General features: G+C 38.9%; 1 protein-coding gene across 16 annotated transcripts in view; it reads left to right on the top strand.

Annotated features, from left to right (window-relative positions):
• LOC123516497 (protein phosphatase 1B-like) overlaps positions 1-27,619 on the top strand; it is a 142,980-nt gene that overhangs the window by 52,458 nt on the left and 62,903 nt on the right. For 2 of the 16 annotated variants that reach the window (XM_045275887.1, XM_045275889.1), the window contains exon 9: positions 9,035-9,149. The exons of the other annotated variants lie outside the window; for them this stretch is intronic. In XM_045275887.1, coding sequence (XP_045131822.1) covers positions 9,035-9,074 — 40 coding nt within the window. In that variant the 3' untranslated portion in view covers positions 9,075-9,149. Of the gene's footprint in view, positions 1-9,034; positions 9,150-27,619 lie in introns of those variants that run through there. 16 annotated transcript variants of the gene reach the window in all.

Here is a 27,619-nt window from a genome sequence, read left to right as displayed (position 1 = left end):
GACTCCCACAAAGTATTAGAGGCTGGTAGGTTCTACATACATGTTAGTATTGCACTTGTTTTAGTGCTACAGATGAAAAAAAAACATCGCGCCAATACCCGTGGCGCCGACTGTATATATATATATATATATATATATATATATATATATATATATATATATATATATATATATATATATATATATATACATACATACATACAGTAAGCCCTTACATTTAGCGATCCTATTAGTCTGTCGAAACCATCGCTAAATTGGAATTTCGCCAAATTTGAATACTACTTTAAATAGGGAAAAATACCAATCAGTCTTTCGTCCGTCCAAAGTCCCCATTTCGAGTCCCCATTTACAGCTGCAACATCGCCACCTTCACGAGAATCAGCAGCCCCCGAACCACTAGTGGAGGCCATGGTGATAGCAAAACTCGATAAACAGCGAAGATGGGAGCACAAAAAATGAGTTCACACGCTGGATTAACACACACAATAGCTCAAGTGTCGAGCGGAAATGCCGGAGGCACTGTGGGGCTGACGTCACGGCCAAACAGACACGCGATTGGCTCAGAGCGAGCGGGAGATGGGACAGTGTAGTGCGGTACATTCGCTAAATATGAGAGAAAATCGCTAAACTTGAGGGCTTGGCCTTTTTCCAGACAGTTGCTAAATAAGGGTTTTGCTAAGCTGGATTTCACTAAATTCGGGGGTTTACTGTGTATATATATATATATATATATATATATATATATATATATATATATATATATATATATATATATACAGACTTCCGATCTTTCTAAAATTTCCGATTGGGGCAGAGAAAATCTAGTAGTTTTCAATGCCTCAAAAACTCAATTCCTCCATCTATCAACTCGACACAACCTTCCAGACAACTATCCCCTCTTCTTCAATGACACTCAACTGTCTTCCTCTTCCACAATGAATATCCTCGGTCTGTCCTTTGCTCATAATCTTAACTGGAAACTTCACATCTCATCTCTTGCTAAAACAGCTTCTATGAAGTTAGGTGTTCTGAGGCGTCTCCGCCAGTGTTTCTCGCCCCTCCAACTGCTTACTCTGTATAAGGGCCTTATCCGTCCCTGTATGGAGTACTCTTCGCATATTTGGGGGGGGTTCCAGTCACACAGCTTTGCTTGATAGGGTGGAATCGAAAGCTCTTCGTCTCATCAACTCCCCTCCTCTGACTAACTGTCTTCACTCTCTTTCTCACTGCCGAAATGTTGCATCCCTTTGTATATTTTATCGCTATTTTCATGGTAACTGTTCTACTGATCTTGCTAACTGCATGCCTCCCCTCCTCCTGCGGCCACGCTGCACAAGGCTTTCTTCTTCCTCTCATCCCTATTCTGTCCAACTCTCTAATGCAAGAGTTAACCAGTACGCTCAATCATTCATCCCTTTCACTGGTAAACTCTGGAACTCCCTCCCTGCATCTGTATTTCCAAATTCCTACAACTTGTCTTCTTTTAAGAGGGAGGTATCGAGGCATTTGATCCCTTAATTCTGGCTGACGGTTTTAGCACTTTTTCTACTCTTTGGAGAGCCAGTGCTCAAGTGGGCTTTTTTCTAACTCTCTTTTTTTTTTGCCCTTGGCTGGCCCTCTTCCCTACGTAAAAAAAAAAAAAAAAAAAAAAAAAAAAGCAACCCCCGTTTAACGAAGGTTCACACGACGAAATTTCGCTACAATAAAGGTTTAGTTTTACTACCATCTGCTCGTTTAACGAACACCAAACTCGCTTTAACGAAGTTTTATCCAGGTAATTTTTTTCCAAATTTCAAAGCCCCACCGTATCATGCAAGCTGAAAGGCTTTTGAATACACCAGGAGTTGCTGGTACTAAGGCCTGCCTCAGGAGAAACCCTGAGACACCTGTAGAATAAAGATCAAGATCAAGCCTCTCGTGAACAACACAGGCGCTACCGATACAAAGGCCTGACTCAGAAGAAATTCTGAGTCACCTGTAGCATCCAGATCAAGATCAAGATCATGCGCACCACTCACTCCCCAGTCAAAACATAACAGCGTCACTACCAGCTCATCTTCCCTCTCTCTCGAAGTGAAGCTGGGTATTATTCACAGACAAGAGAGTGGCCAGAAAACTAATAACATTGCTTGCCACTATATTGACTCCATCAGCAAGTCAGCAGACTCTATTAAGAAGGCTGGTGAGACCGCATCTTCCTTGAAAGCTAAAAGAACCACCTGAACTCGTGACTCTACAATGGATAAAATGGAAAGCCTTGTGGAAATGTGGTACATAAGTTTTATATGCGGTACCATGATGCGCACTTTGTTTACATTCCCCAGGTTGATGGTTAGTGTATTTCCCGTTTCAGTCTCCCTCCCTTCATAAAGTTAAGATCATCAACACTATAAAGTTATGTACATACATACATTAGTGTACATTATAATGACTTAAATTAAACTACCTAAATGTTTAACTTCATAATTTTTACTTTCATTAAACCTTTTACTGTACTATGATGCACTCTCGCTTTGCTTACTCTCAATGGAAGTTCAAATCAGGGATTAAACTTGTTATAATCGGTACACTTAACGTTTTTTGCTTAAGTGTTTTTAGGAACGTAACCCTTCGTTAAGCGGGGTTGCCTGTATCTATATAAATATATATATATATATATATATATATATATATATATATATATATATATATATATATATATATATATATATATATATATATATATATATATATATATATATATATATATATATATATATATATATATATATATATATATATATATATATATATATATATATATATATATATATATATATATATATATATATATATATATATATATATATATATATATATATATATATATATATATATATATATATATATATATATATATATATATATATATATATATATATATATATATATATATATATATATATATATATATATATATATATATATATATATATATATATATATATATATATATATATATATATATATATATATATATATATATATATATATATATATATATATATATATATATATATATATATATATATATATATATATATATATATATATATATATATATATAGTGGTACCTGACATGCGATTTTAATTCATTCCGTGACAATCATTGTACATCAAAAAAATCGTATGTCAAATAAATTTTTTCCCTAGAAATTACTGGAAATAGAATTAATTAGTTCTTGAGATATGAATTATCCCCCACCCACCCCAAAAAAAACAAAACAAATTAACATGTTTTAAATACCAACCAAATATAGATTTGATATAAGATAAATACAATGTTTATTGTATGCATGATATAAATTAACTATATTGCCCAAAATAATAACTTAACCCACAAAACTCGGGACACATCGATAGACGTTCACGGAAAACTCGGGGCATATCGATAGACGTTTAGGCTTTTTACGGCTATATTTTGCCTATTTTCTTCCCATTTTCTTTGCTTGTGACCTGGTAACACTCATCAGGAGTAAACATATGCTCTACGTCACTGTGTCGCCAACGATGGATGGTAGGAGCGAGAGTGATTTCACTGTCTCTGATTCCGTCAACTCTCCTGCGTGCCTTACTTCTATACCTCAGGTCTCTCTCCATGTTACAGGGAGACAACTTTTGAATGAGAGTGATATCAGAACAGGCGACAGGAGAGAGAGAGAGAGGGTGGAGGATACAAGGGGCCCTTTTTCTCTCACTCTAGCCAAGGCCACTGATCCCAATCGAACACAAGGCCATGTAAACTGATTATACTACCTCATTCAACCTGTGATATTTTGATAACCATGACATCTAGAGACTTCTGGTTTTTTGCATTGCAAAGAGGAAGAGTTGTTTGTGGGCAGAACGCCATTTGTACTCACTCATTTATTGAATTTGTAAGTGTAATCAGTATGTAAATACAGTCTATTTTGTGTGTTTCTCACCAAACTTTTACTTTTGGGACCCATGATCTTGAGTTCACAAAACTTAAGAAAAAATACACACTGCCGAGGACCACAGACACATACATGCACAAAGGATGAACAACGATACACAACGCGGGCTGAATGTTCAGGTGGACGTGGGTAGCCGAGTGATCGCTGTGCCACCTACCGATGAATATTCGTATCTTAAAAATATTGTATTTCAAGGCGTAAATTATATGAAATTTTTTGTCGTATATCAAAAAAATCGTATGTTGGGTCGATTGTATCTCGAGGTGTTTCTGTGTATATATATATATATATATATATATATATATATATATATATATATATATATATATATATATATATATATATATATATATATATATATATATATATATATATATATATATATATATATATATATATATATATATATATATATATGTATATATATATATATATATATATATATATATATATATATATATATATATATATATATATATATATATATATATATATATATATATATATATATATATATATATATATATATATATATATATATATATATATATATATATATATATATATATATATATATATATATATATATATATATATATATATATATATATATATATATATATATATATATATATATATATATATATATATATATATATATATATATATATATATATATATATATATATATATATATATATATATATATATATATATACAGTAAGTCCTCGTTATAAGGTACTTATGCGTTCCTGAAAACCTTACCGCATATCGAATTTACCTTATACCAAACACATTATAACATGTAATAATAGGGGATGCGTTCCAGCATGTCAAATGTCACCCCTACAGAAATGAAAATACATGAAAATAATCATAAAAAAAAGTAAAGTACTGCGCAAAAGAAATAAACAGAAAATGTTTTTATTTACCTTTCAATCTCCATGTATTCTATCTGATGATGTCCTTCCTGAGGCTAAGGGACAGTAGGGATTTCAGCCCTTACTCATCTTCCGCTGAGTGGGCATACAAGGACAAGACATCGTCGTCTGCACTGTCGGAAGCAGATGTAGAACTGTAGCAGGGTCAGCACATTTCAATGGCTTGAAGAAAGAGGATATTGAGGAAGGGCCAGCTGTAGCAGGGTCAGCAGGTGTGATAGGGACGGCATGTCTGACTGGCTTGAAGAACGAGTAGATGGAGGACTGTTTAGTTTTTCTTGTTTTTTTCATCATAGATTTCTTGATAAATCTGGACACTTTTCTCTACGTCATGAGCCACTTTGCTACTCCTGGCAGGATTTGGGTCACGTTCCTTCAGTTTCCAGAGCTTTTTTGATACCACCGAGACATTCTTTGAGAGTTTTGTTGTCCAGGCCACGCACAGGTTCTTCCTCGTCTCCCTCTTCTGCCTCCTGTGATGCCTTGTCTAGCTCTATAAGTTCATCATTTGATAGAGGTTCAGCATGGCTTTCCAAAATATCTTGAATGTCATCATCATCAACTTCATCGAATCCAGCCCTATGGCACAGATTTACTATGTCATTTCTGATCACACCGATGTCGTCTTCAGCGAAGCCTGGGAAGTCTTGCGCGTATTCTGGCCATACTTTATTCCATGCAGAGTTCATGGTAGACGTCTTCACTTCGTCCCAAGATGACTTGATGTTATCTAAGGCGTGCTTGATGTTAAATGACTTCCACCATTCACTGATAGTGGGCTTGCCAGGCCCATCTGTGCCCTTTATCAGTTGCTGCATGGTTTGCTGCTGGTAGAAGTTTTTTAGTGTTTGCCATGATTATTATGAATATATTTGTGCTTACATTAGACCCTTTAATATTCCATTTATTCATCTAAATAATGCATGTAAGTAATATGTAATGCAGTTAAAAAAAAAGAGGGAGAGGGGAAGAGATAATAGGCTCCAAGGGTTGTTAAGTTAAGGTCAGTACTGTGAGTGGCGGGGAGGTGTGGCATGGATGATGTCATCACCCATAGTCCCTCGCGCTGGGCCCTCTTGGATGACATGAGTGGATAATGTATCTGTGAATTTTTCTTACCGTATATTGGATCGAGGGTAGTAATTTCCAAATACCGTAACTGTGAATTTACCGTATAAAGAACTACCGTATAACGAGGACTTACTGTATATATATATATATATATATATATATATATATATATATATATATATATATATATATATATATATATATATACAGGCAACCCCCGTTTAACGAAGGATCACACAACGAAATTTCGCTACAACAAAGGTTTCATTTTACTACCATCTGCTCGTTTAACGAACACCAAACTCGCTTTAACGAAGTTTTATCCAGGTAATTTTTTTCCAAATTTGAAAGCCCCACCATATCATGCAAGCTGACAGGCTTTTGAATACACCAGGAGCTGCTGGTACTAAGGCCTGCCTCAGGAAAAATCCTGAGACACCTATAGAATAAAGATCAAGATCAAGATCAAGCCTCAGCAGCAGCTTGTCTTCCCTAGCTCAACTTACCACCAAAACGCCCTGCAATTGGCCTAGTGTTCGTAAGAAGACCAGGAAGTCTCTTACTCGCCAAAGGAAACTAGATATTATTCACAGACATGAGAGAGGCCAGAAAACTATAGCAGTGCTGGCCACTATCTTGACTCCATATTATACTGTCTCTATTTTCAAGTCAGCAGACTCTATTAAGGAGGCTGGTGAGACCGTATCTTCTTTGGAAGCTAAAAGAACCACCTGAACTCATGACTCTACAATGGGTAAAATGGAAAGCCTTGTGGAAATGTGGTACATAAGTTTTGTATGCAGTACAATGATGCGCACTTTGTTTACATTCCACAGGTTGCCGGTTAGTGTCTCCCGTTTCACTCTTCCTCCCTTCATAAAGTTAAGATCATCAACATTATAAAGTTACATACATACATACATTAGTGTACATTATAATGACTTAAATTAAACTACCTAAATGTTTAACTTCATAATTCTTACTTTCATTAAACCTTTTACTGTACTATGATGCACTCTCGCTTTGCTTACTCTCAATGGAAGTTCAAATCAGGGGTTAAACTTGTTATAATCGGTTCGCTTAACGAAGTGTTTTTTAGGAACGTAATCCGTTCGTTAAAGCGGGTTGCCTGTATGTATATATATATATATATATATATATATATATATATATATATATATATATATATATATATATATATATATATATATATATATATATATATATATATATATATATATACGCTTATTCCTCGGCTATCGAGCCCAATTGGGGCCGAAATAGCTGCGCCATAGCCGAAAACGCGATAGCCTAATTGATCTTGGCGGAAGGCGGTTTTGGCCAATGAGCGCTCAGATATTCCATGACGTCATGGCGGGGCGCGCGATAGCAAGCATCTGAGGTCGCGATAATGAAATTTTAGCAGCTTTTCATGGGTGCGCGATAGCAATAAAACGCGATAGCCGAAGTCGCGATAGCTGAGGCTTGACTGTATATATACACAGTGGTACTTAGATATATAAATTTAATTTGTTCCGTGACGATCGTTGTATATAAAAAAAAATCGTATGTCAAATAAATTTTTCCCATAGAAGTTAAAGGAAATAGCATTAATTCGTTCTAGTGATACAAATTTACCTGCACCCCCAAAAAATTAACATGTTTTAAATACAGCAATACTTCGCTTAATGAACAGGATAGGGAGTGTCAAAGCTGTTCGTAGAGCGAAAATTCGTTAAGTGGACGTAATTTTTCCTTAGAAATAATGGAAATAGGGGGAATGCATTCTGGACTGGTCCCCAACATACCACATGGGTTAAAAAAAACTTTTATATACATTTCGCAGCGTATTGAGCCTCTGGTGTACCACTACTTTTATTGTCATATGAGTCATTGGAAGTTAGAGCTACGTACAAATTCTCTCACTGATAGCTCCACTGTAATTTTTGCAAGAGCAGATCAAAGTTCGCTGTGGTGAGGCAGAGTCTAGCGTATTGCACTAACCCAGGTAACGTGTTAAGCAGCAAAAATTTTTCCTTAGGAAATAATGGAAATAGGGGGGATGCATTCTGGGCTGGTCCCCAACATACCACATAGGTTAAAAAAAACTTTTATATACGTTTCGCAGCGTATTGAGCCACCGGTGTACCACTACTTTTATTATGTCATATGAGTCATTGGAAGTTAGAGCTACGTACAAATTCTCTCACTGATAGCTCCACTGTAATTTGTGCAAGAGCGGATCAAAGTTCGCTGTGGTGAGGCAGAGTCTAGCGTATTGCACTAACGCGGGTAATGTGTTAAACGGCGAAAACACGTTAAGCGGAGTAGAAATACAGGTCAACCTCTTCGTACTGCGGAGCGGGAGAGAGTGAGACAGAGGCAGCCAATACCATCATCAGGAGCTGGATCCAAGATTCTTTAACAACATCAGAGCAACCTCCTGCTGCAAAATGGCATCCATGAACGTTTGGAGGGATGGTGACGAGGTTGCTATCAGGTTGCTCTGAGGTTGCTGGGAACACCACCTCTGGAGGTGGTGTTACTGTCTTATATATGCATTTATGTTCACAAAACAACATCTCTATTAGCTTTTTACAAACCTTGCCCCCAAGAAAGGATTGTTTTGTAATGCATAAAGTGAAATCTTACATGGAATACCAAAAAATAAAGCAGAGATGAGATCGGCCACAGATGAGGTGGAGACTTGCGGTGACTCGGCCGCTTCTTCTTCTTCTTGTGACCCTTTTAGCTTGTGTGTTGCTTTCACCACGATATTAAATTTATGTTTCCACTCCTCTATTGCCTGCTATAATGGATATCATATCTTAGTATTCATATATGCTCATACCATGAGGATAACCTCGACTCCGTGGCACTGAGTGATAGTGAATTGCTAATGAAATACCGTGGTATTCCATTAGTAATTCACTCACTCCTCTTGGGCTCACTAGAGGAAGCTTTCGGAGGGGCTTAACAAATCACAACTTAAACAAAAAAAAAAATTATCGCAAACACATCACTAAGATACAGTATGTGAAACAGTCAACAGTGTGGACGAGATACAACAAGAGATGTTGGGTGAGGCTGCGATGATGCGCAGCCAGTCAGCTCACGGAATAAATCAACTTGTGCTCTCATTGGTCGATCTCGTGCCGGGAACCAGTCACGCGCCTTGTATGAGTGCCCGTGGGTATGTACAAAGCCTCTGAGTCAACTCATCTCTTTGTTTGGCATGCTGGGAAACCTTCTCTCTCACGCATCAACATGAAACAAAGTGTTTTTCCGCAATAAGGCTGTATTTTTTCATTTTTATCTTTTGATGAATATTTTTGAAAACCCATGATGCACTGAGGCCGCAAAATGCAAACCGTGAAGTAGCAAGGGAACACTGCATTACCAGTAATACTGATAATCTGGTATACCGGATGCCAGTGTGCATCCTTAGTCCTGCCGCAGTCTTGAAAATAACAACATTCTTCTGCGTTTTGTCAGTAGTTTTTCATTTAGAAACTTATGATGGCACCAATAAGGCTTATTAGTGGAGAAAATAAGGAATCTGGTGAGAGGGCAAGTGTTAGTGAGCCAAATCCCTCCACTAGTGGATTCCCAGGAATAATACTAGATGAAAGGTTACCAGATGTTTTCATGTATGGTGACATCCTCTAATGACCTCCCTCCTCTTCCCCACCCTTCTTTTCCCTCCTCTTCTAATTTATCCATCACCAGCCTTCATTTATGGTATGTACAAATCAAAATAAAAAAAATACATTGAAATTTTTATAAACTTGAGGTTTTGTTAAGATGAGAATGAATTACCTGATTTATAGGTATCAATAGTCGAACGTTTTAATACTCAAACAGCCATTTGGAACAAATTAAGTTTGAGTATTGAGTCTCCATTGCATATACAGTAAGGTCCCGGGTTACGTCGGTCTCGAGTTACGTCAAACTCGCACTTACGTCAGTCCACTATAAGGCAATTTAAGATTTTAAAAATTGAAAATTTATAAATCGTAAAGCGCGGGGTTTATTGTTATTGTTGGCCGCCAGGCGTCACTAGTGGTTATCCACCACACCGCCCACCTCATGCTTGAATACAATAACACTCTACGTACCTCAGTTCCACCACACCGTCACCCCTGGCAAGAGTGTTCCTACATCTATCTTAGTATCTTGCTCAATGGCACCAAAAAAAAAAAAACTCCTGAGTGATAGCAGTGATGCTAAGAAAAGGAAAACCATTATGCTACAAGAAAAAGTGGACATAATTAAAAGACATGAGAAGGGAGGCAGCAGCTGTGTGTAAGGGAGTGAAGAAGAAAATGGGAAGCCCGTTACCATGACAACGGGGAGGTTGATGACCTTGAGGGCTCACGCACCTATCACAACAATAACAACTCCGGAGCCTTCGCCTGGGCCACACGACACTCGCAGCTCACTTGCACCGTCTGCGCTTGTCTGCTGATCCCTATTGCCCTTTCCTATTGCATTTCCTGCCCCACTGTCCACGCTTCTACTCCCACCGCACTGCACTACGCTCCCAACTGTCTGCCCTGGGCATCACAGCATTTGACCTGCCCACCCTCCTGGCGGCCTCAGGTGTCCACCCCTCTGGCAACATGCAGTCCTTTGCGTTCGCGGCCCTAATCAACAACAAAAACAAGCTTGTGTTTCATATTCCTACATACTTGTAAATAATATAACAATATAACCTTTTACTTATATAACGCTTCTACTCCTATCGCACTCCACAAAGCTCCCAGCTGTCCGCCCTGGGCGTCACAACATTCGACCTGCCCACCCTCCTGAGGCCGCCCCTCTCGGCAACCTGCAGTCCTTTGCGTTCGGGGCCCTAATCAATATATTCTTACATAATTGTAAATAATATACCAATATAACAATATAACCTTTTACTTACCTGAATAACCATAAAAAATTATTGGTTGAAAACTCGATAATATGCTTTGAAAGTACAAAAACTCGAGTTACAAACAAAATCGACTTACGTCATGTTTCAGGAACGTAACTCTGACGTAACTCGGGACCTTACTGTATATATATATATATATATATATATATATATATATATATATATATATATATATATATATATATATATATACAGACAACCCCCACTTAACAAAGGTTCACACAACAAAATTTCACTACAACGAAGGTTTCATTTTACTACCATCTGTTCGTTTAACGAACACCAAACTCGCTTTAACAAAGTTTTATCCAGGTAATTTTTTTCCAAGTTTGAAAGGCCAACAGGCTTTTGAATACACCAGCGCCTCTCGTGGACAACACACGCCCCACTCACTACCCATGTTCAAAATAATGTGTCAGCAGCAGCTCGTCTTCCCTCGCTCAATTTACCACCAAAACACCCTGCAATGTCGCCTAGCGTTGCTAAGAAGACCAGGAAGTCTCTTACTCTAGAAGAGAAGCTCGATATTATTCACAGACACGAGAGAGGCGAGAAAACAAATAGCATTGCTCGCCACCATCTTGACTCTATCTACTGTCTCTACTATTTTCAAGTCAGCAGACTCTATTAAGAAGGCTGGTGAGACCGTATCTTCCTTGCAAGCTAAAAGAACCACCTGAACTCATGACTCTGCAATGGATCAAATGGAAAGCATTGTGGAAATATGGTACATAAGTTTTGTATGCGGTACAATGATGCGTCCTTTGTTTATATTCCACAGGTTGCCAGTTAGTGTCTTTCCCGTTTCACTCTCCCTCCCTTCATAAATTTAAGATCAACATTATAAAGTTACGTACATACATACATTAATGTACATTATAATGACTTAAATTAAACTGCCTAAACGTTCAACTTCATAATTTTTACTTTCATTAAACCTTTACTGTTCTATGGTGCACTCTTGCTTTGTTTACTCTCAATGGAAGTTCAAGTCAGTTATAATCGGTTCCCTTAATGACATTTCACTTAACGAAGGGTTTTGTAGGAACGTAACCCCTTCGTTAAGCGGGGGTTGCCTGTTTGTTTACTCTCAATGGAAGTTCAAGTCAGGGGTTAAACTTGTTATAATCGGTTCGCTTAATGAAGTTTCGCTTAAAGAAGGGTTTTCTTTTAGGAACGTAACCCCTTCATTAAACAGGGGTTGCCTGTACTATGATACATTCTTGTTTTGTTTACTCTCCATGGAAGTTCAAGTCAGGGGTTAAACTTGTTATAATCAGTTTGCTTAACGAAGTTTTGCTTAACGAAGGGTTTTTAGGAATGTAACCCCAACGTTGAGTCAAGGTTGCCATACATATCCAGTCAAACCTCGCCCAACACGACAGTTACGTTCCTGAGCTCGTCGTGTACAGCAAGATTTGTGTTCGGTGAATAATAGGCCCTATGGGAAAATGATGGTTACGTTCCCAGATCCTTCCCCCCCAAAATTTTTTTTACCAAAAAGGCTAAAAAACAAACAAACAATAAGTGAAGTACCAAGCACACATTTTATTTAATTATAGTACTAGTACCTTTAGTTTATTTGCTGGTTGGAGAGGGCTTGAAATATTAAGTGATGGGCCTCTGACTGGCAGATGCTTCCATATGGCGTAAAGTCTCCTTATAGGGCAAAAGAAGCTCCTTAACACCCCTCTTGAACTTACTGTATTCTACGGATTACAAGACGCACTTTTTTTCATAAAAAATACCCTGAAAAATACTAGTGCGACTTCCAAGATGAATGTTGTATTGTAAGGCAGCATCCAACCTCAAGTGAGCTTGGACACTTGACAGATAGCGACCTGGATTTGTATGTTGAGTCATTACATTATGATGTTAGCTTAAGTACTATTTAATTTAGCCTTTTATATTATGTAAACTCAGTACTTACGTGTTACAAGTATTTACAATACCATAATCCTTCCTGCAGCCTACTCAGCGTGTGGAGAAAACGGGCCGCTCCCTCGTCTCATTGCAGCACACACATACATGCACACAAACGCACACACATCATGCCAGGTGCTTTTATACCTTTATTAACCCCTTCCTTACCGTAGCCACCCCCGATGTAAACAAAGCGTTCCTCTCCTATACCGCAGCCCCCTGCCCGTGTGCACACGTGCCTCACGGCCAGATCTACACATTATATTTCTTTCTAACTCAGTGTTATGTACTTTTTTCTAAACATATTTTTGTCATTTTATTAATAAAAGAAAACGTAAACATAATCATAAATTGTGCACTAATCATAAATTCAGCACCACACACTCTGCACCTGGTGAGGGTGGCCCTGAGGCAGTCATAACTAGGCTGCTCCCCCTCACTTGCCGAGAGGGTTTCAACACTGCTGTCACTATCACTCTCTCCTATTTCTTTTTCAGGATCATAGTCTGAATCATATTCATCTGGAGAGTCTTCCAGTATATCCTCACTATCTGTCTCATAATTATGATAATCCTCATCGCTGCTACACGAAGCAGACGCCATTATCTCTAACTAGAGGCAATAGAACAGTTTCACCACGGCCGATACTAGAGAACTGATGTTCTTGGGGGGACTGTGGGAATAATATATGTCAAAGAATAGTGATTGGCTTTATAGTTTATGCATGAAAAATTAACTCCGATATTGATTGGCTAGTGGGGGGGATGGTTTTGTTACGCTGGGGTGGCTAAAAATAACACCTCCAGTGTTTGTTTGTTTATAGTGAACCACGTGGAGTATGAAAAAGGCAAAATCCGCACTCAGGCCACGGTTATACACGGAAATGTATTGGTGTGTGCGCACGCACACAGCAGCATCTTGCGGTACCACGAGGTCGCTTTTGCGTGTGGTCACGTACCACAAAACAGTCTTGCGGTAAGGAAGGGGTTAATAGAACATCCAAGTGGCTTACTCATTCAAGCAAGAGTCAAAACTTTATTTGTGAATTGTATTCACATTGATAAAGCCTATGAAGCACGACTGCAAAATAAAATAAATACAAACTGCAGCACTGACGTGTTCGGTTTCGGCAATCGGACAAGTGATTCCGTAATGTAAACAACAGGTCCAAAACATGCCGTCGCCAGCCACTAAAACAAGAAGAGGTGGACTGGTTCACTGTGTATATGTACAGGTAACCCCCGTTTAATGAAGGTTCACACAACGAAATTTCGCTACAACGAAGGTTTCGTTTTACTACCATCTGCTCATTTAATGAACACCAAACTCGCTTTAACAAAGTTTTATCTAGGTAATTTTTTCCAAATTTGAAAACCCCACCGTAGCATGCAAGCTGACAGGCTTTTGAATACACCAGGAGCTGCTGGTACTAAGGCCTGCCTCAGGAGAAATCCTGAGACACCTTTAGAATAAAGATCAAGATCAAGCCTCTCATGGACAACACAGGAACTGCCGATACAAAGGCCTGACTCAGAAGAAATTCTGCGTCACCTGTAGCATCAAGATCACGCGCACCACTCACTCCCTAGTCAAAACATAACAGCGTCACCAGCAGCTCATCTTCCCTAATTCAACTTACCACCAAAACCCCCTGCAATGTGGCCTAACGTTCCTAAGAAGACCAGAAAGTGTCTTACTCTCAAAGTGAAGCTGGGTATTATTCACAGACAAGATAGAGGCCAGAAAACTAATAACATTGCTTGCCAACAGGCTTTTGAACAGACCAGCACCTCTGGTGGATAACACGTGCACCACTTACTCCCCCTGTTCAAAACAAGAGCAGCGTCGCCTTGCAATGTCGTCTAGCATTGCTAAGAGGACCAGGAAGTCTCTTACTCTCAAAGTGAAGCTGGATATTATTCACAGACATTAGAGAGGCAAGAAGACTAATAGCATTGCTCGCCACCATCTTGACTCCATCTACTGTCTATACTATTTTCAAGTCAGCAGACTCTATTAAGAAGGCTGGTGAGACCGTATCTTCCTTGCAAGCTAAAAGAACCACCTGAACTCGTAACTCTACAATGGATAAAATGGAAAGCCTTGTGGAAATGTGGTTCATAAGTTTTGTATGTGATACAATGATGCGCCCTTTGTTTACATTCCACAGGTTGCCGGTTAGTGTCTTTCCTTTCATTTTCCTCCTTCATAAATTTAAGATCATCAACATTATAAAGTTACGTACATACATACATTAGTGTACATTATAATGACTTAAATTAAACTGCCTAAATGTTTCACTTCATAATTTTTACTTTCATTAAACCTTTCACTGTACTATGATGCACTCTCACTTTATTTACTCTCAATGGAAGTTCAAGTCAGGGGTTAAACTTGTTATAATCGGTTTACTTAACGAAGTTTCGCTTAACGAAGGGGTTTTTAGGAAAGTAACCCCTTTGTAAAGCGGGGGTTGCCTGTACTTGAAAAATACCTATTAGTTGAATGTCCATCCACGTGGCTGTAAACAAAGGTCTCACCCCTTCCCGCTGCCCCATATGCCCCACCGGTCCACCACAGCCAGTTTATCCTTCGCTGTTGTAAGAATAACATTGTCCTACGCTTTTTCTATACACCTTTTTTATTTATTTATTTGTTTATTTATTTATTTATTTAATTTTTTTTTTGCATTTAGAAGCTTACAATGACACTGAAGAGGCATGTTAGTGGTGAGAATAAGCCTACAGGAAAGAATGTAGTGACAACCATCGAAAGTAAAAAGGAGATTATTGATGAATACGAGAAAGGAGGAAGAATAACCGATCTTGCAGCTGAGTACTGTATGGCTAAATATACAGTAGCCACAATACTGAAGAAGGCAGCTCATTTAAAGAGCTGATGTGGCAATTGGTGTGAAAAGGCAATTTAAGCGACCTGCGGCAGTGGAAGAAATGGAAAATTTGTTGATCGGATAAACCAAAGGCATATGGCTGGTGATTCTTTGTCAGAGGGCATAATTTGTGTGAAAGCTAGGCTGCTGGATCGTGATCTTATTTCTGATACTACATCTGACTCCAATGGTGATTTTAAAGCAAGTAAAGGGTGGTTTGTGAATTTCAAGAAAAGAACAGGAATTCATTCTGTTGTGAGGCACATCAGCTTCTCAATAGCATGAAAAATATTTTTGATCGAATCATAAATTCAGCGATTTTTTATAACAAAAAAGTCCAATTACTTGTCAAGTTCTAGTCAATTTGAAGTATTTGTGTAAACTAAGATAATAGAGATGACTTAACTCTAATATGAAGTAAAATTACAGGTTTACTTACCACACTGGTTTAACCTGTAAGGGGTCAGCACTGATTTACCTCCGAATACTCGTCCAGGTCACCAAAATTTCCACTTTTTTTTTTTATTCTATATAACTCAAAATGGGCATAGAAAATAAAAAATAAGATTTAAAGTTCAAAATTGCCATTTTTAAATGTCCAGCTGGAGCTTTAAATTTACCTCGCTCAGTGATGCTGCCAGTCGTACAACTTCTGAATGAGGCTTTTTTAATCGTTTTATCGATATTTTCTCTAGGAGACATGTGTATAATGGTTACATATTCATAAATTAACTCATGTTTTATAAAATGAAAAATGAAAAATATTTGTAAATACTGTAAATATAATGTAAAAAATAATTTGCTCAGTTTACCACAAAATATTGTTTATTTTTCTTTCAGTATCTAAGCTTTTTAGTATTGCAGCAGGGTGTGATATTCTTCAAAACAAGGCTCAATGCATAGAGCTACATCACATTCATGACAGTAATACCAAATGTTGCTCCGTTTTTTTTGGTCACGCCAAGGCAAGGCGGCAGGGAGGGGTGGGGGAGGGGGATGACTAACCCATGTCAGAATGGCAGGAAACTGTGGTAATATATGCTAGACACTTCAAAGAACATATATTGAAGCTGGAGGGAATTTCAAACGCATAGAAACCGAGAAAGGGGCGAACGTATTTGTACGTGATTGACCACAGATAGTAAGCAAAGACTCCAGGTACGTGTGCGTGGTTGACCTCTTACGGGTTAAATGTTGAGTGTTGAATGTTTATTCCCCCTTTCCTGTCCCTACCCTAACCTCATGATAAGTTGTCATAATCGAGTACCTCGTCCAGAGGCACAACATTGTGCTCAATTGTGCCTGCCTGGAGTCCCTCATAAAAGGTCTTCTTGTCACCTGGCATAATGCATAACAAGCTTGTTAGGTCATTGAGCTTCTCTTCACTGAGGTTTAGGGGGGCATCATACATGGGTGGGAGGGGGGACAGTACACAGGTGTAGGTACTGTGCGTGGAAGTACTGAGCGCGGAAAGTACCGTGCACGGCAATTGCAAAAAATGTCGGGTGGTACATAGCATGCCTTGAATAGGTATGCAACACGGCACAAGCAAGGCAACAGTCAGTTGTGACGTAGCGTAGCTCCACCCAAACCGCCCTCCCTGCTCGCCAGGTACCTATTAACCACGCTATGTACTGCACCTGTGTACTCAGGTCAAACCTCTCGTGGGACCATGTCCCTCTCCCTTTCATCAGTCAGATCTTGGTGACGTTGTTGAGTGCGTAGTCCAACTTGATGATTTAAGCTCAAAAATTCTGGCCAAATAGCTTTTATGCTTCCTTGAATGCTGAGTCTGGTGCCTGACATTTGGTGATATGGCCCTTCATGGTGCCAATGTTAAGGAACATGGCCTGAGTCTTGTGTACCACGTTGTACCCAGCTGACACCAATGCTTGAATGTGGAAAACATAGTCATCTAACGTGTATAAGTTTGGCACATACCTAGGATGCTGCTCAGTGTTGCCAAATGCACAATCACAGGCCATGTAACTGGACTGGGATCAAGTAAACGTGGTCAATTGAGAAAAGTTGCCTTGCATGGGGCAGTTGCACGTAGTACAGCTCCAAATTAATGTTCTTGTTTTGGTCAGCACAGTTATCTGACAAGACCACCAGAAGTGTGAAGTCATCCTTAATTAGTTTTTCATCGTCAAACTCAATGTGAAAACATATTACAATCCAAGAAACGTTTGTACCAGTGGCATAGCTCAAAGGAGTCTCCAAGATGGCAGGCAGCTTGTGTATTGGCTGACTGGCCCTGGTGCCCAATCCACATCATACCACCTGATGTGCGGGTTGGCTGGCTGCCATGATGTCACAGCTCAGAGCGTTTGGATGTTTCTCCTACAGAGTACATTAACCCAGGAACCTCCATGTTACCAGAAGCGAAAAATTCACAGCATTATCAAAGTTTAGACCTTATTGTCATAGAGAGAGAATAATCTAAGCAACATCTAGTGAAAGAGGATGCCTTGAGCTCCCATTTGTGTGGGAATACACGTTTTTGCTGGGAATGACACTTGGATCGTTCTGCTGCGGAGCTACTCATATATATATATATATATATATATATATATATATATATATATATATATATATATATATATATATATATACATATACATACAGGCAACCCCCACTTAACGAACGGGTTACGTTCCTAAAAAAACGTACGTTAAGTGAATTTTCGTTAAGCGAACCAATTATAACAAGTTTGACCCATGACTTGAACTTCCATTGAGAGTAAACAAAGTGAGAGTGCACCATAGTACAGTGAAAGGTTTAATGGAAGTAAAAATTATGAAAGGTTTAATAAAAGTAAAAATTATTAAGTTAAACATTTAGGCAGTTTAAGTCATTATAATGTACACTAATGTATGTATGTGCGTAACTTTATAATGGTGATGATTTTAAATTTATAAAGGGAGGGAGAGTGGAATGGGAAAGACACTAACTGGCAACCTGTGGAATGTAAACAAAGGATGCACCATTGTACTGCATACAAAACTTATGTACAACATTTCCACAAAGCTTTTCATTTTATCCATTGCAAAGTCACGAGTTCAGGTGGTTCTTTTAGCTTGCAAGGAAGATATGATCTCACCAGCCTTCTTAATAGAATCTGCTGACTTGAAAATATTAGAGACAGTAGATGGAGTCAAGATGGTGGCGACCAATGCTATTAGTTTTCTCGCCTGTCGTGTCAGTGAATAATATCCAGCTTCACTTCAAGTAAGAGACTTCCTGGTTTTTGTAGCAACGCTAGGTGTCATTGCAGAGCATTTTGGTCACATGCTAAGCAAGGGAAGATGCTGCAGACGCTGTTATTGTTTTGAACTAGGAAAAATAAGTGGTGCACGTTTTATCTACGAGAGGCGATGGTATATTCAAAAGCCTGTCGGCTTGCATGATACGGCGGGGCTTTCAAACTTGGAAAAAATTTCATGGATAAAACTTCGTTAAAGTGAATTTGGTGTTCGTTAAATGAGCAGATGGTAGTAAAAGGAACTATTCGTTGTAGTGAAATTTTGTTGTGTGAACCTTCGTTAAGCAGGGGTTGCCTGTATATGTACAGGAATACTCCGCTTAGCGAACAGGATAGGGGATGTCAAAGCTGTTTGTAGTGCGGAAATTCGTTAAGCGGACGTAATTTTCCCATAGGAAATAATGGAAATGGGGGATGTGTTCTGGGCTGATCCCAACATACCACATGGGTTATTTATTTTTTTTTTATTTTATTTATTTATTTTTTTTTATTAGCTTTTTATAAACCTTACCCCCAAGAAAGGATTGTTTTGTAATGCATAAAGTGAAATCTTACATGGAATACCAAAAAATAAAGCAGAAATGAGATCGGCCACAGACGAAGCGGAGACTCACGGTGACTCGGTCGCTTCTTCTTCTTGTGACCCTTTTAGCCTGCGTGTTGTCTTTCGCCACGATATAAAATTTATGTTTCCACTCCCCTATTGCCTGCTATAATGGATATCATATTCATATACGCTCATGCCATGAGGACAACCTCGACTCTGGCAGTGAGTGATAGTGAATTAGTAATGAAATACTGCGGTATTTCATTACTAATTCACTATCACTCAGTGCCATGGAGTGGAGGTTATCCTCATGGCATGAGCGTATATGAATACTTAGATATGATATCCATTATAGCAGACAATAGAGGAGTAGAAACATAAATTTTATATCGTGGCGAAAGACAACACGCAGGCTAAAAGGGTCACAAGAAAAAGAAGCAGCAGCCAAGTCGCCGTGAGTCTTTGCTTCGTCTTTGGCTGATCTCATCTCAGCTTTATTTTTTTGGTATTCCATGTAAGATTTCACTTTATGCATTACAAATAATCCTTTCTTAGGGGCAAGGTTTGTAAAAAGCTAATAGAAATATTGTTTTGTGAACATAAATGCATATATATGACAGTAACACCATGAGAAGTGGTGTTCCCAGCAACCTCAGAGCAACCTGATAGCAACCTTGTCACCGTCCCTCCAAGCGTTCATGGAAGCCATTTCACGGCAAGAGGTTGCTCTGACGTTAAAGAATCTTGGACCCAGCTCCATGAGTGCTAGAAACAGGCAGGGAGCCAGCCAATCACAGCGAAACTACCGCATTTGGTCCCTCACCCGCAAATTCAAACCCAGAAAATTCGCTAAAACAGATGTGGTTGTACGTTATGCAGAGTTTTTGGTCTAACTTTATATAGTACGTTAAACCGGAAATTCGTTAAACGAACGTTCGTTAAGTGGAGTATTAGTATGTGTGTGTGTGTATATATATATATATATATATATATATATATATATATATATATATATATATATATATATATATATATATATACATACAGTAAAGTCCTGGGTTACATCGGTCTCGAGTTACGTCAAACTCGTAGTTACGTCAGTCCACTATGAGGCAATTTAAGATTAAAAAAATTGAAAATTTATAAATCGTAAAGCGTGGAATTTATTGTTATTGTTGGCCGCCAGGCATCACTAGTGGTTACCCGCCACACCGCCCACCTCACACTTGAATACAATAACACCCTGCCTCAGTTCCACCACACCGTCGCCCCTGGCAAGTGTTATCCTACTTATGCATTTACTGACTCAAGTTCTTAGTATCTTGCTTAATGGCACCAAAGAGAAAACTCCTTAGCGACAACAGTGATGCTAAGAAAAGGAAAACCATTACGCTACAAGAAAAAGAGGACATAATTAAAAGACATGACAAGGGAGGCAGCAGCTGTGTGTGAGGGAGTGAAGAAGAAAATGGGAAGCCCGTTACCATGACAACGGGGAGGTTGACGAACTTAAGGGCTCGTGCACCCATCACAACAATAACAACTGTGGAGCCTTTGCCTGGGCCACACGACACTCGCAGCTCACTTGCACCGTCTGCGCCTGTCTGCTGATCCCTATTGCCCTTTCCTATTGCATTTCCTGCTTCGCTGCCCACGCTTCTACTCCCACCGCACTGCACTACGCGCCCAGCTGTCCGCCCTGGGAGTCACAACATTCGACCTGCCCACCCTCCTGGCGGCCTCAGGCGTCCATCCCTCTCGGCAACCTGCAGTTCTTTGCGTTCATGGCCCTAATCAACAACAAAAACAAGCTTGTGTTTCATATTCCTACATACTTGTAAATAATATAACAATATAACCCTTAACTTACCTGAATGACCATAAACAATAATTGGTTGAAAACTCGATAATGTGCTTTGAAATGTACGGAAACTCGAGTTACGTACAAAATCAACTTACGTCATGTTTCAGGAACGTAACTCTGATGTAAACCGAGACCTTACTGTATATACAGTAAGTCCTTGTTATATGGTAGTTCTTTATCCGGTAAATTCACAGTTACAGTATTTGGAAATTACTACCCTTGATTTGATATACGGTAAGAAAAATTACTGATACGGTATCCACTCATATCATCCGAGGGGGCCCAGCACGGGGGAGCAGGGGTGATGACGTCATCCACACCACACCTCCCCACCACTCACAGTACTGACCTTAACTTGACCACCCATGGAGCCTGTTATCTCTTCCCTCTCCTTTTTTTTTTTTTTTTTACTGCATTACATATTATTTACATGCATTACTAATTAGATGAATAAATGTAATATTAAAGGGTCTGTTGTAAGCACAGATATATTCATAATAACCATGGCAACCATTTAAAGCCTACTACCAGCAGCGAACCTTGCAGCAACTGATAAAGAGTACAGATGAGCCTGGCAAACCCACTATCAGAGAATGGTGGAAGTCGTATAACATCAAGCATGCCTTAGATAACATCAAGTCATCTTGGAACAAAGTGAAGACGTCTACCATGAACTTGGCGTGGAATAAAGTATGGCCAGAATGTGCAAATGACTTCCCAAGCTTCGCTGAAGATGACATAGTAAATCTGTGCCATAGGGCTGGCTTCGATGAAGTTGATGATGATGTTCAAGATCTTTTGGAAAGCCATGCTGAATCTCTCTCAAATGATGAACTTTAGAGCTAGACAAGCCATCACAGGAGGAAGAAAAAGAGGAAGTGGCGTGTGGCGTGGACATCAAAACTTAGAAAATGTCTCGGTGGTATCAAAAAAGCTCTGGAAACCCTGAAGGAACGTGACCCAAATCCTGCCAGGAGTAACAAAGTGGCTCATGATGTAGAGAAAAGCATCAAGATTTATCAAGAAATCTATGATGAAAAAACAAGAAAAACCAAACAGTCCTCCATCTACTCGTTCTTCAGGCTAATCAGACATGCCGACCCTGCTACAGCTGGTCCTTCCACATCCGCTGCCAATGGTTATACAGCTGGCCCTTCCTCCATATCCTCTTTCTTCAAACCAGTGAAACGTGCTGACCCTGCTACAGCTGGCCCTTCCACATCAGCTTCCGATTGTGTAGACGACGTCTTATCCTTGTCTGCCCACTCAGCGGAAGATGAGTAAGGGCTGAAATCCCTACTGTCCCTTAGCCTCGGGAGGGACATCATCTGATAGAATACATGGCGAGTGAAATTTTCTGTTTACAGTAAGATTGGTCATCTCGCGGGTAAATTGATACTGGAGTATCGGCCGCGAGATGAGCAATATTGAAATACATATAAATAGCATAATTGGTTCTTAGGTATGATACATGATCATCCTATAACTCCAAATAACCCTCCAAAAACACAAAATATTTTGCTGAAAATTGTTCACATAAACGAGGTTATGCATAATCTGTATGTTAATAAAGAATATTAAACACTTTTCAACATAATAATAAAGGTTAGAATATTTTTCTACTTACGTTACGAGTCTGTGACTGGCTTGAGTGGCCTGGTGTGGTAGTGGTGTGGAGCCGTGACTACTGGCTACTCGCTCCCTCCTCCACTGTTTGTGCATCACCCCCAGCACTGAGTGCTACCTCAGCTTCAAAGCCATCAAAATCCAGAGCGATGTCATCTTCCTGTAAAAGGCCCAGCAGGTCGTCGACATCCTCTTCATCTTCACCTGGTTCTGCTGTTAGGTTAGCCAGAGCATTGGCAGCCTGTGATTGATTGAAGTATCCTGTGATCAGTGACTGGTGGCGAGCATTAACACGAGACATGTAGCGGTCTTTATAAATGTTCATCACTTGATCAAGAGATGTCTGTAACATGCTACGTGGATATGGGCGCCTGTCATATTCCTCCAGTTGTTCAGTCAGCTGTGAGAAGGTGGTGAGAATCTCCATCAGTTGCCAAGTTGTCTGTTCGCCTGGCTGAACATTTTGCTCCTGCTGTCCATCCTCTTCAGGATCATCTTGAGCTTCATCTTCCTCAAGCATCTCCTCGATAGTAGCCTCCTCTTGATGGATACCAATAATTTCTTGCAAGTCACTGGCCTCCACAGCCGAAAAGCCAGGTGAAGGGATCAGACGTGCAGCTTCTACAGTCTGCGAGAGTGTGGTGGCTTCCTGCTGGCCCTCACGCACAGCTGTTCCGACCTCACCTAACAAAAACTTCCAAGCGTGTAACACTGTAGCTTTGTTTATTTTCTGCCAGGCCTTCACAATGTGGTCAACAGCATCCTTAATGTTGTAGTTTTTCCAAAACTGGTTCACAGTTAACACCTCGGGTCTGAGATGGTGGTGGGTCTGAACTGGTGCTGGCGATCAGTTCATCGGGCTCATCCTGGTCACGTACACTTAGCTCAGCCTCGATCCTCTCTAGTTCTTGTAGTGATACACAACAAAATTGCAAAATTGTTGTTGACCCAGCTTCTGCCCTGATGTGACCGACCCAAGCCAACCATTAAACTGGCGCACCAGCCCATGCGCATCCGCGAGATGTTCATTTACCATCGCTAGATGGCAGAAGGCAGGAAATTTGAAATAGGCGTGAGATGCTAAATTCATGAGACTATATCACGCGAGATGACCGTTCATACTGTATTTCTTTTGCGCAGTACTTTACATTTTTTTTTTTAATGACTTTTCATGTATTTTTCTTTCTGTAGGGGTGACTTTTGATGTGCTGGAACGCATTCCCTATTATTACGTGTTATAATGGGTTCGGTATATGGTAATTTTGATTTATGGTACGGTTTTCAGGAACTCACATGTACCATATAACGAGGGCTTACAGTATATACAGGCAACCCCCGCTTAATGAAGGTTCACACAACAAAATTTCGCTACAATGAAGGTTTCATTTTACTACCATCTGCTCGTTTAACGAACACCAAACTCGCTTTAACAAAGTTTTATCCAGGTAATTTCTTCCAAGTTTGAAAGCCCCGCCATATCACGCAAGCCGACAGGCTTTTGAATACACCAGTGCCTCTCTTGGACAACACGCGCACCTAGTTCAAAACAATAACAGCGCCAGCAGCAGTTCGTCTTCCCTTGCTCAACTTACCACCAAAACGCCCTGCAATGTTGCCTATCATTGCTAAGAAGACCAGGAAGTCTCTTACTCTCGAAGTGAAGCTGGATATTATTCACAGACACGAGAGAGGTGAGAAAACTAATAGCATTACTTGCCACCATCTTGACTCCATCTACTGTCTTTACTATTTTCAAGTCAGCAGACTCTATTAAGAAGGCTGGTGAAACCGTATCTTCCTTGCAAGCTAAAAGAACCACCTGAACTCGTGATTCAACAATTGATAAAATGGAAAGCTTGTGGAAATGTAGTACATAAGTTTTGTATGTGATACAATGATGCGCCCTTTGTTTACATTCCACAGGTTGCCGGTTAGTGTCTTTCCTGTTTCACTCTCCCTCCCTTCATAGATTTAAGATCATAAACATTATAAAGTTACGTACATACATACATTAGTGTACATTATAATGACTTAAATTAAACAGCCTAAATGTTTAATTTCATAATTTTTACTTTCATTAAACCTTTTACTGTACTATGATGCACTCTCGCTTTATTTACTCTCAATAGAAGTTCAAGTCAGTGGTTAAACTTGTTATAATCGGTTCGCTTAACGAACAGTTTTTTTAGGAACGTAACCCCTTCGTTAAGCAGGGGTTGCCTGTATATATATATATATATATATATATATATATATATATATATATATATATATATATATATATATATATATATATAGATAGATAGATAGATAGATAGATAGATAGATAGATAGATAGATATTGTGCAACCTCTGAACAAGAATGAATTAACTAAGCCTACAGTTCATATTTGGAACGAAATTTTTCCATAAGGAATATAGAATAATTTTGTTTAACTTCAACAATAATGTACTGAACATTCACAAGTACTGGAATTTTAAACAAGTGGGATTATTCTGTATATTTAGCTAATAAGAACAAAAAAAGAGAGAATCTGCAAGAGGCTGTCAGGCTTACACATGGCAGTCCATTTATGAGAAAAACTACCTAATTCCATCATCCCCATCCATAAATTTATCTAATTTTCTTTTAAATCTCACTATTGACTTAGCACTAACAACATGACCACTGAGTCTGTTCCACTTATCAGCCACTCTTTGAAAATCAGTTTCTTCCTATTTCTCTTCTAAACCTGAATTTTTCAAGCTTAAGCCCATTATTTCTGGTTCTGTCTCTGCTATTGATTACAAAAACTTCACTCATGTCCCTTTGTTGTAACCCCTATACCACTTAAATACTTCTATTAGGTCTCCTCTTAACCTGCGTCTCTCTAAGGAATGCAAATTGAGTTTCTTCAATCTCGATTCCTAGAGGGATGTCCCTCATCCCCTGTATCTTTTTAGACATCCTCCTTTTGCACTGACTCCAGTAGAGCTATATCCTCCCTAAAATGCAGGGACCAGAATTGTATTTGGGACTTCTGCTTTTAACACTTCTAAAAATTAATCCTAGTATCCTATTTGGCTTATTTCTAGCCTCTATGCATTGCTTCCTTTGACCAAGATCATAGGTAACTATGAATACTAGATCTTTTTCATATATTGAACCTCCTAGTGCCTCATTATTTATCATGTACCTATTGTGTGGGTTACCTCTACCTACTATAAGTAACCTACACTTGTTACTGTTGAACTACATCTGCTATTTGTTTGTCCATTTGTTCATTCTGTCTAAATCTGCTTGCAAGGCAGTGGCGTCTGAATTTGACATAATTAATCTACCTATCTTCATGTCATCTGCAAATTTACTAATATCACTACTAGTTCTGCTAACCAAGTCATTAATATATATTAGAAATACCAATGACCCTAAAACTGAACCCTGTGCCACCCTATTAATTACTTGACCCCACTTGGAATTAGATCTGCTAATTATTACCCTCTGTTACTTATTGTCTAACCACGCTTTAATCCAGCCCAATATTTTTCCCTCTATCCTGTGCACCCTAACATTTCTCAAGAGCCTCAGATGTGATACATTGTCAAACGATTTACTGAAATATAAGTATAGGATGTTGTAATTATCACCCTTATCCGGGGCCTCATAAACTTTACTATAAAAACTCAACAAGTGTGTAAGGCATGACTTTCCCTTCATATAGCCAATTTGTAAGTGATTTATCAAACCATGTTTGTCCAGGTGTTCCCTGATGTTCTTTGCTATTATTGATTCCATTAATTTGCCCACAACTGAAGTTAAGCTGACAGGTCTGTAATTATACGTTAGAGTTTTATCTCCTTTCTTAAATATGGGTACAACATTAGCTTTAGCTTGTCTCCACAATATGCATTGGTACCTCACCTGACTCTAGTGACATCCTAAAAGCACTGCTAAAGGCTCACAGGCAACCTTATATTCCTTAATATTCTTTGGTATACTTTGTCAAGTCCTGGTGACTTGAGTTTCTTTAGTCTATGTATCTCCTGTTCTACCATCTTGTTAATTATATGAATATCTGTCAGCTTCTCACTCTACTCTGCTTTAAACATCTGTTTGCTATCTGGGATTTCCTGTGTGTTCTGGGTGAAGACAGTTAGAAAATATTTGTTCATACTTTTACTAATCTCTTCTAAAAACTAACCATCTCCCCATTAGATGTCTTTACAGGATCTATTTCTTCTCTGTTTTTCATCTTGTATAACTGGAAAAATCCTTTGTGATTCTTCTTTGCCTGGCTGGTACCCTCAGCTCATAATTACTTTTATCTTTTCTTGTCAAGATCTTAACTGTTTTTATTAATTTATTGTACAGTGTCCTTAAAGCCTCATCTCCTGCCTTTAGTCTCTTATATATATTTCTCTTCTGTTCTATGTAGGATTTTAATGTATCTGTCATTCATTTAAGGTTGTTCCTTTGTAATTTCATTGTTTTGTATGGAATGTGAGCCGCTTGGCTCACCCCTCGGACTTCACATCTCACCCCACCTCTCTGACCCTCCCTGCCTTCATTCTCTCACCTGGATTTTAGTCCTTATCTGTCCCT

This window comes from Portunus trituberculatus, chromosome 41 (genome assembly GCF_017591435.1).
Source record: "Portunus trituberculatus isolate SZX2019 chromosome 41, ASM1759143v1, whole genome shotgun sequence".
Classification (NCBI taxonomy): domain Eukaryota; kingdom Metazoa; phylum Arthropoda; class Malacostraca; order Decapoda; family Portunidae; genus Portunus; species Portunus trituberculatus.
The sequence above is the reverse complement of the archived record's forward strand: the minus strand, read 5'-3'. Positions and strand labels throughout refer to the sequence as shown.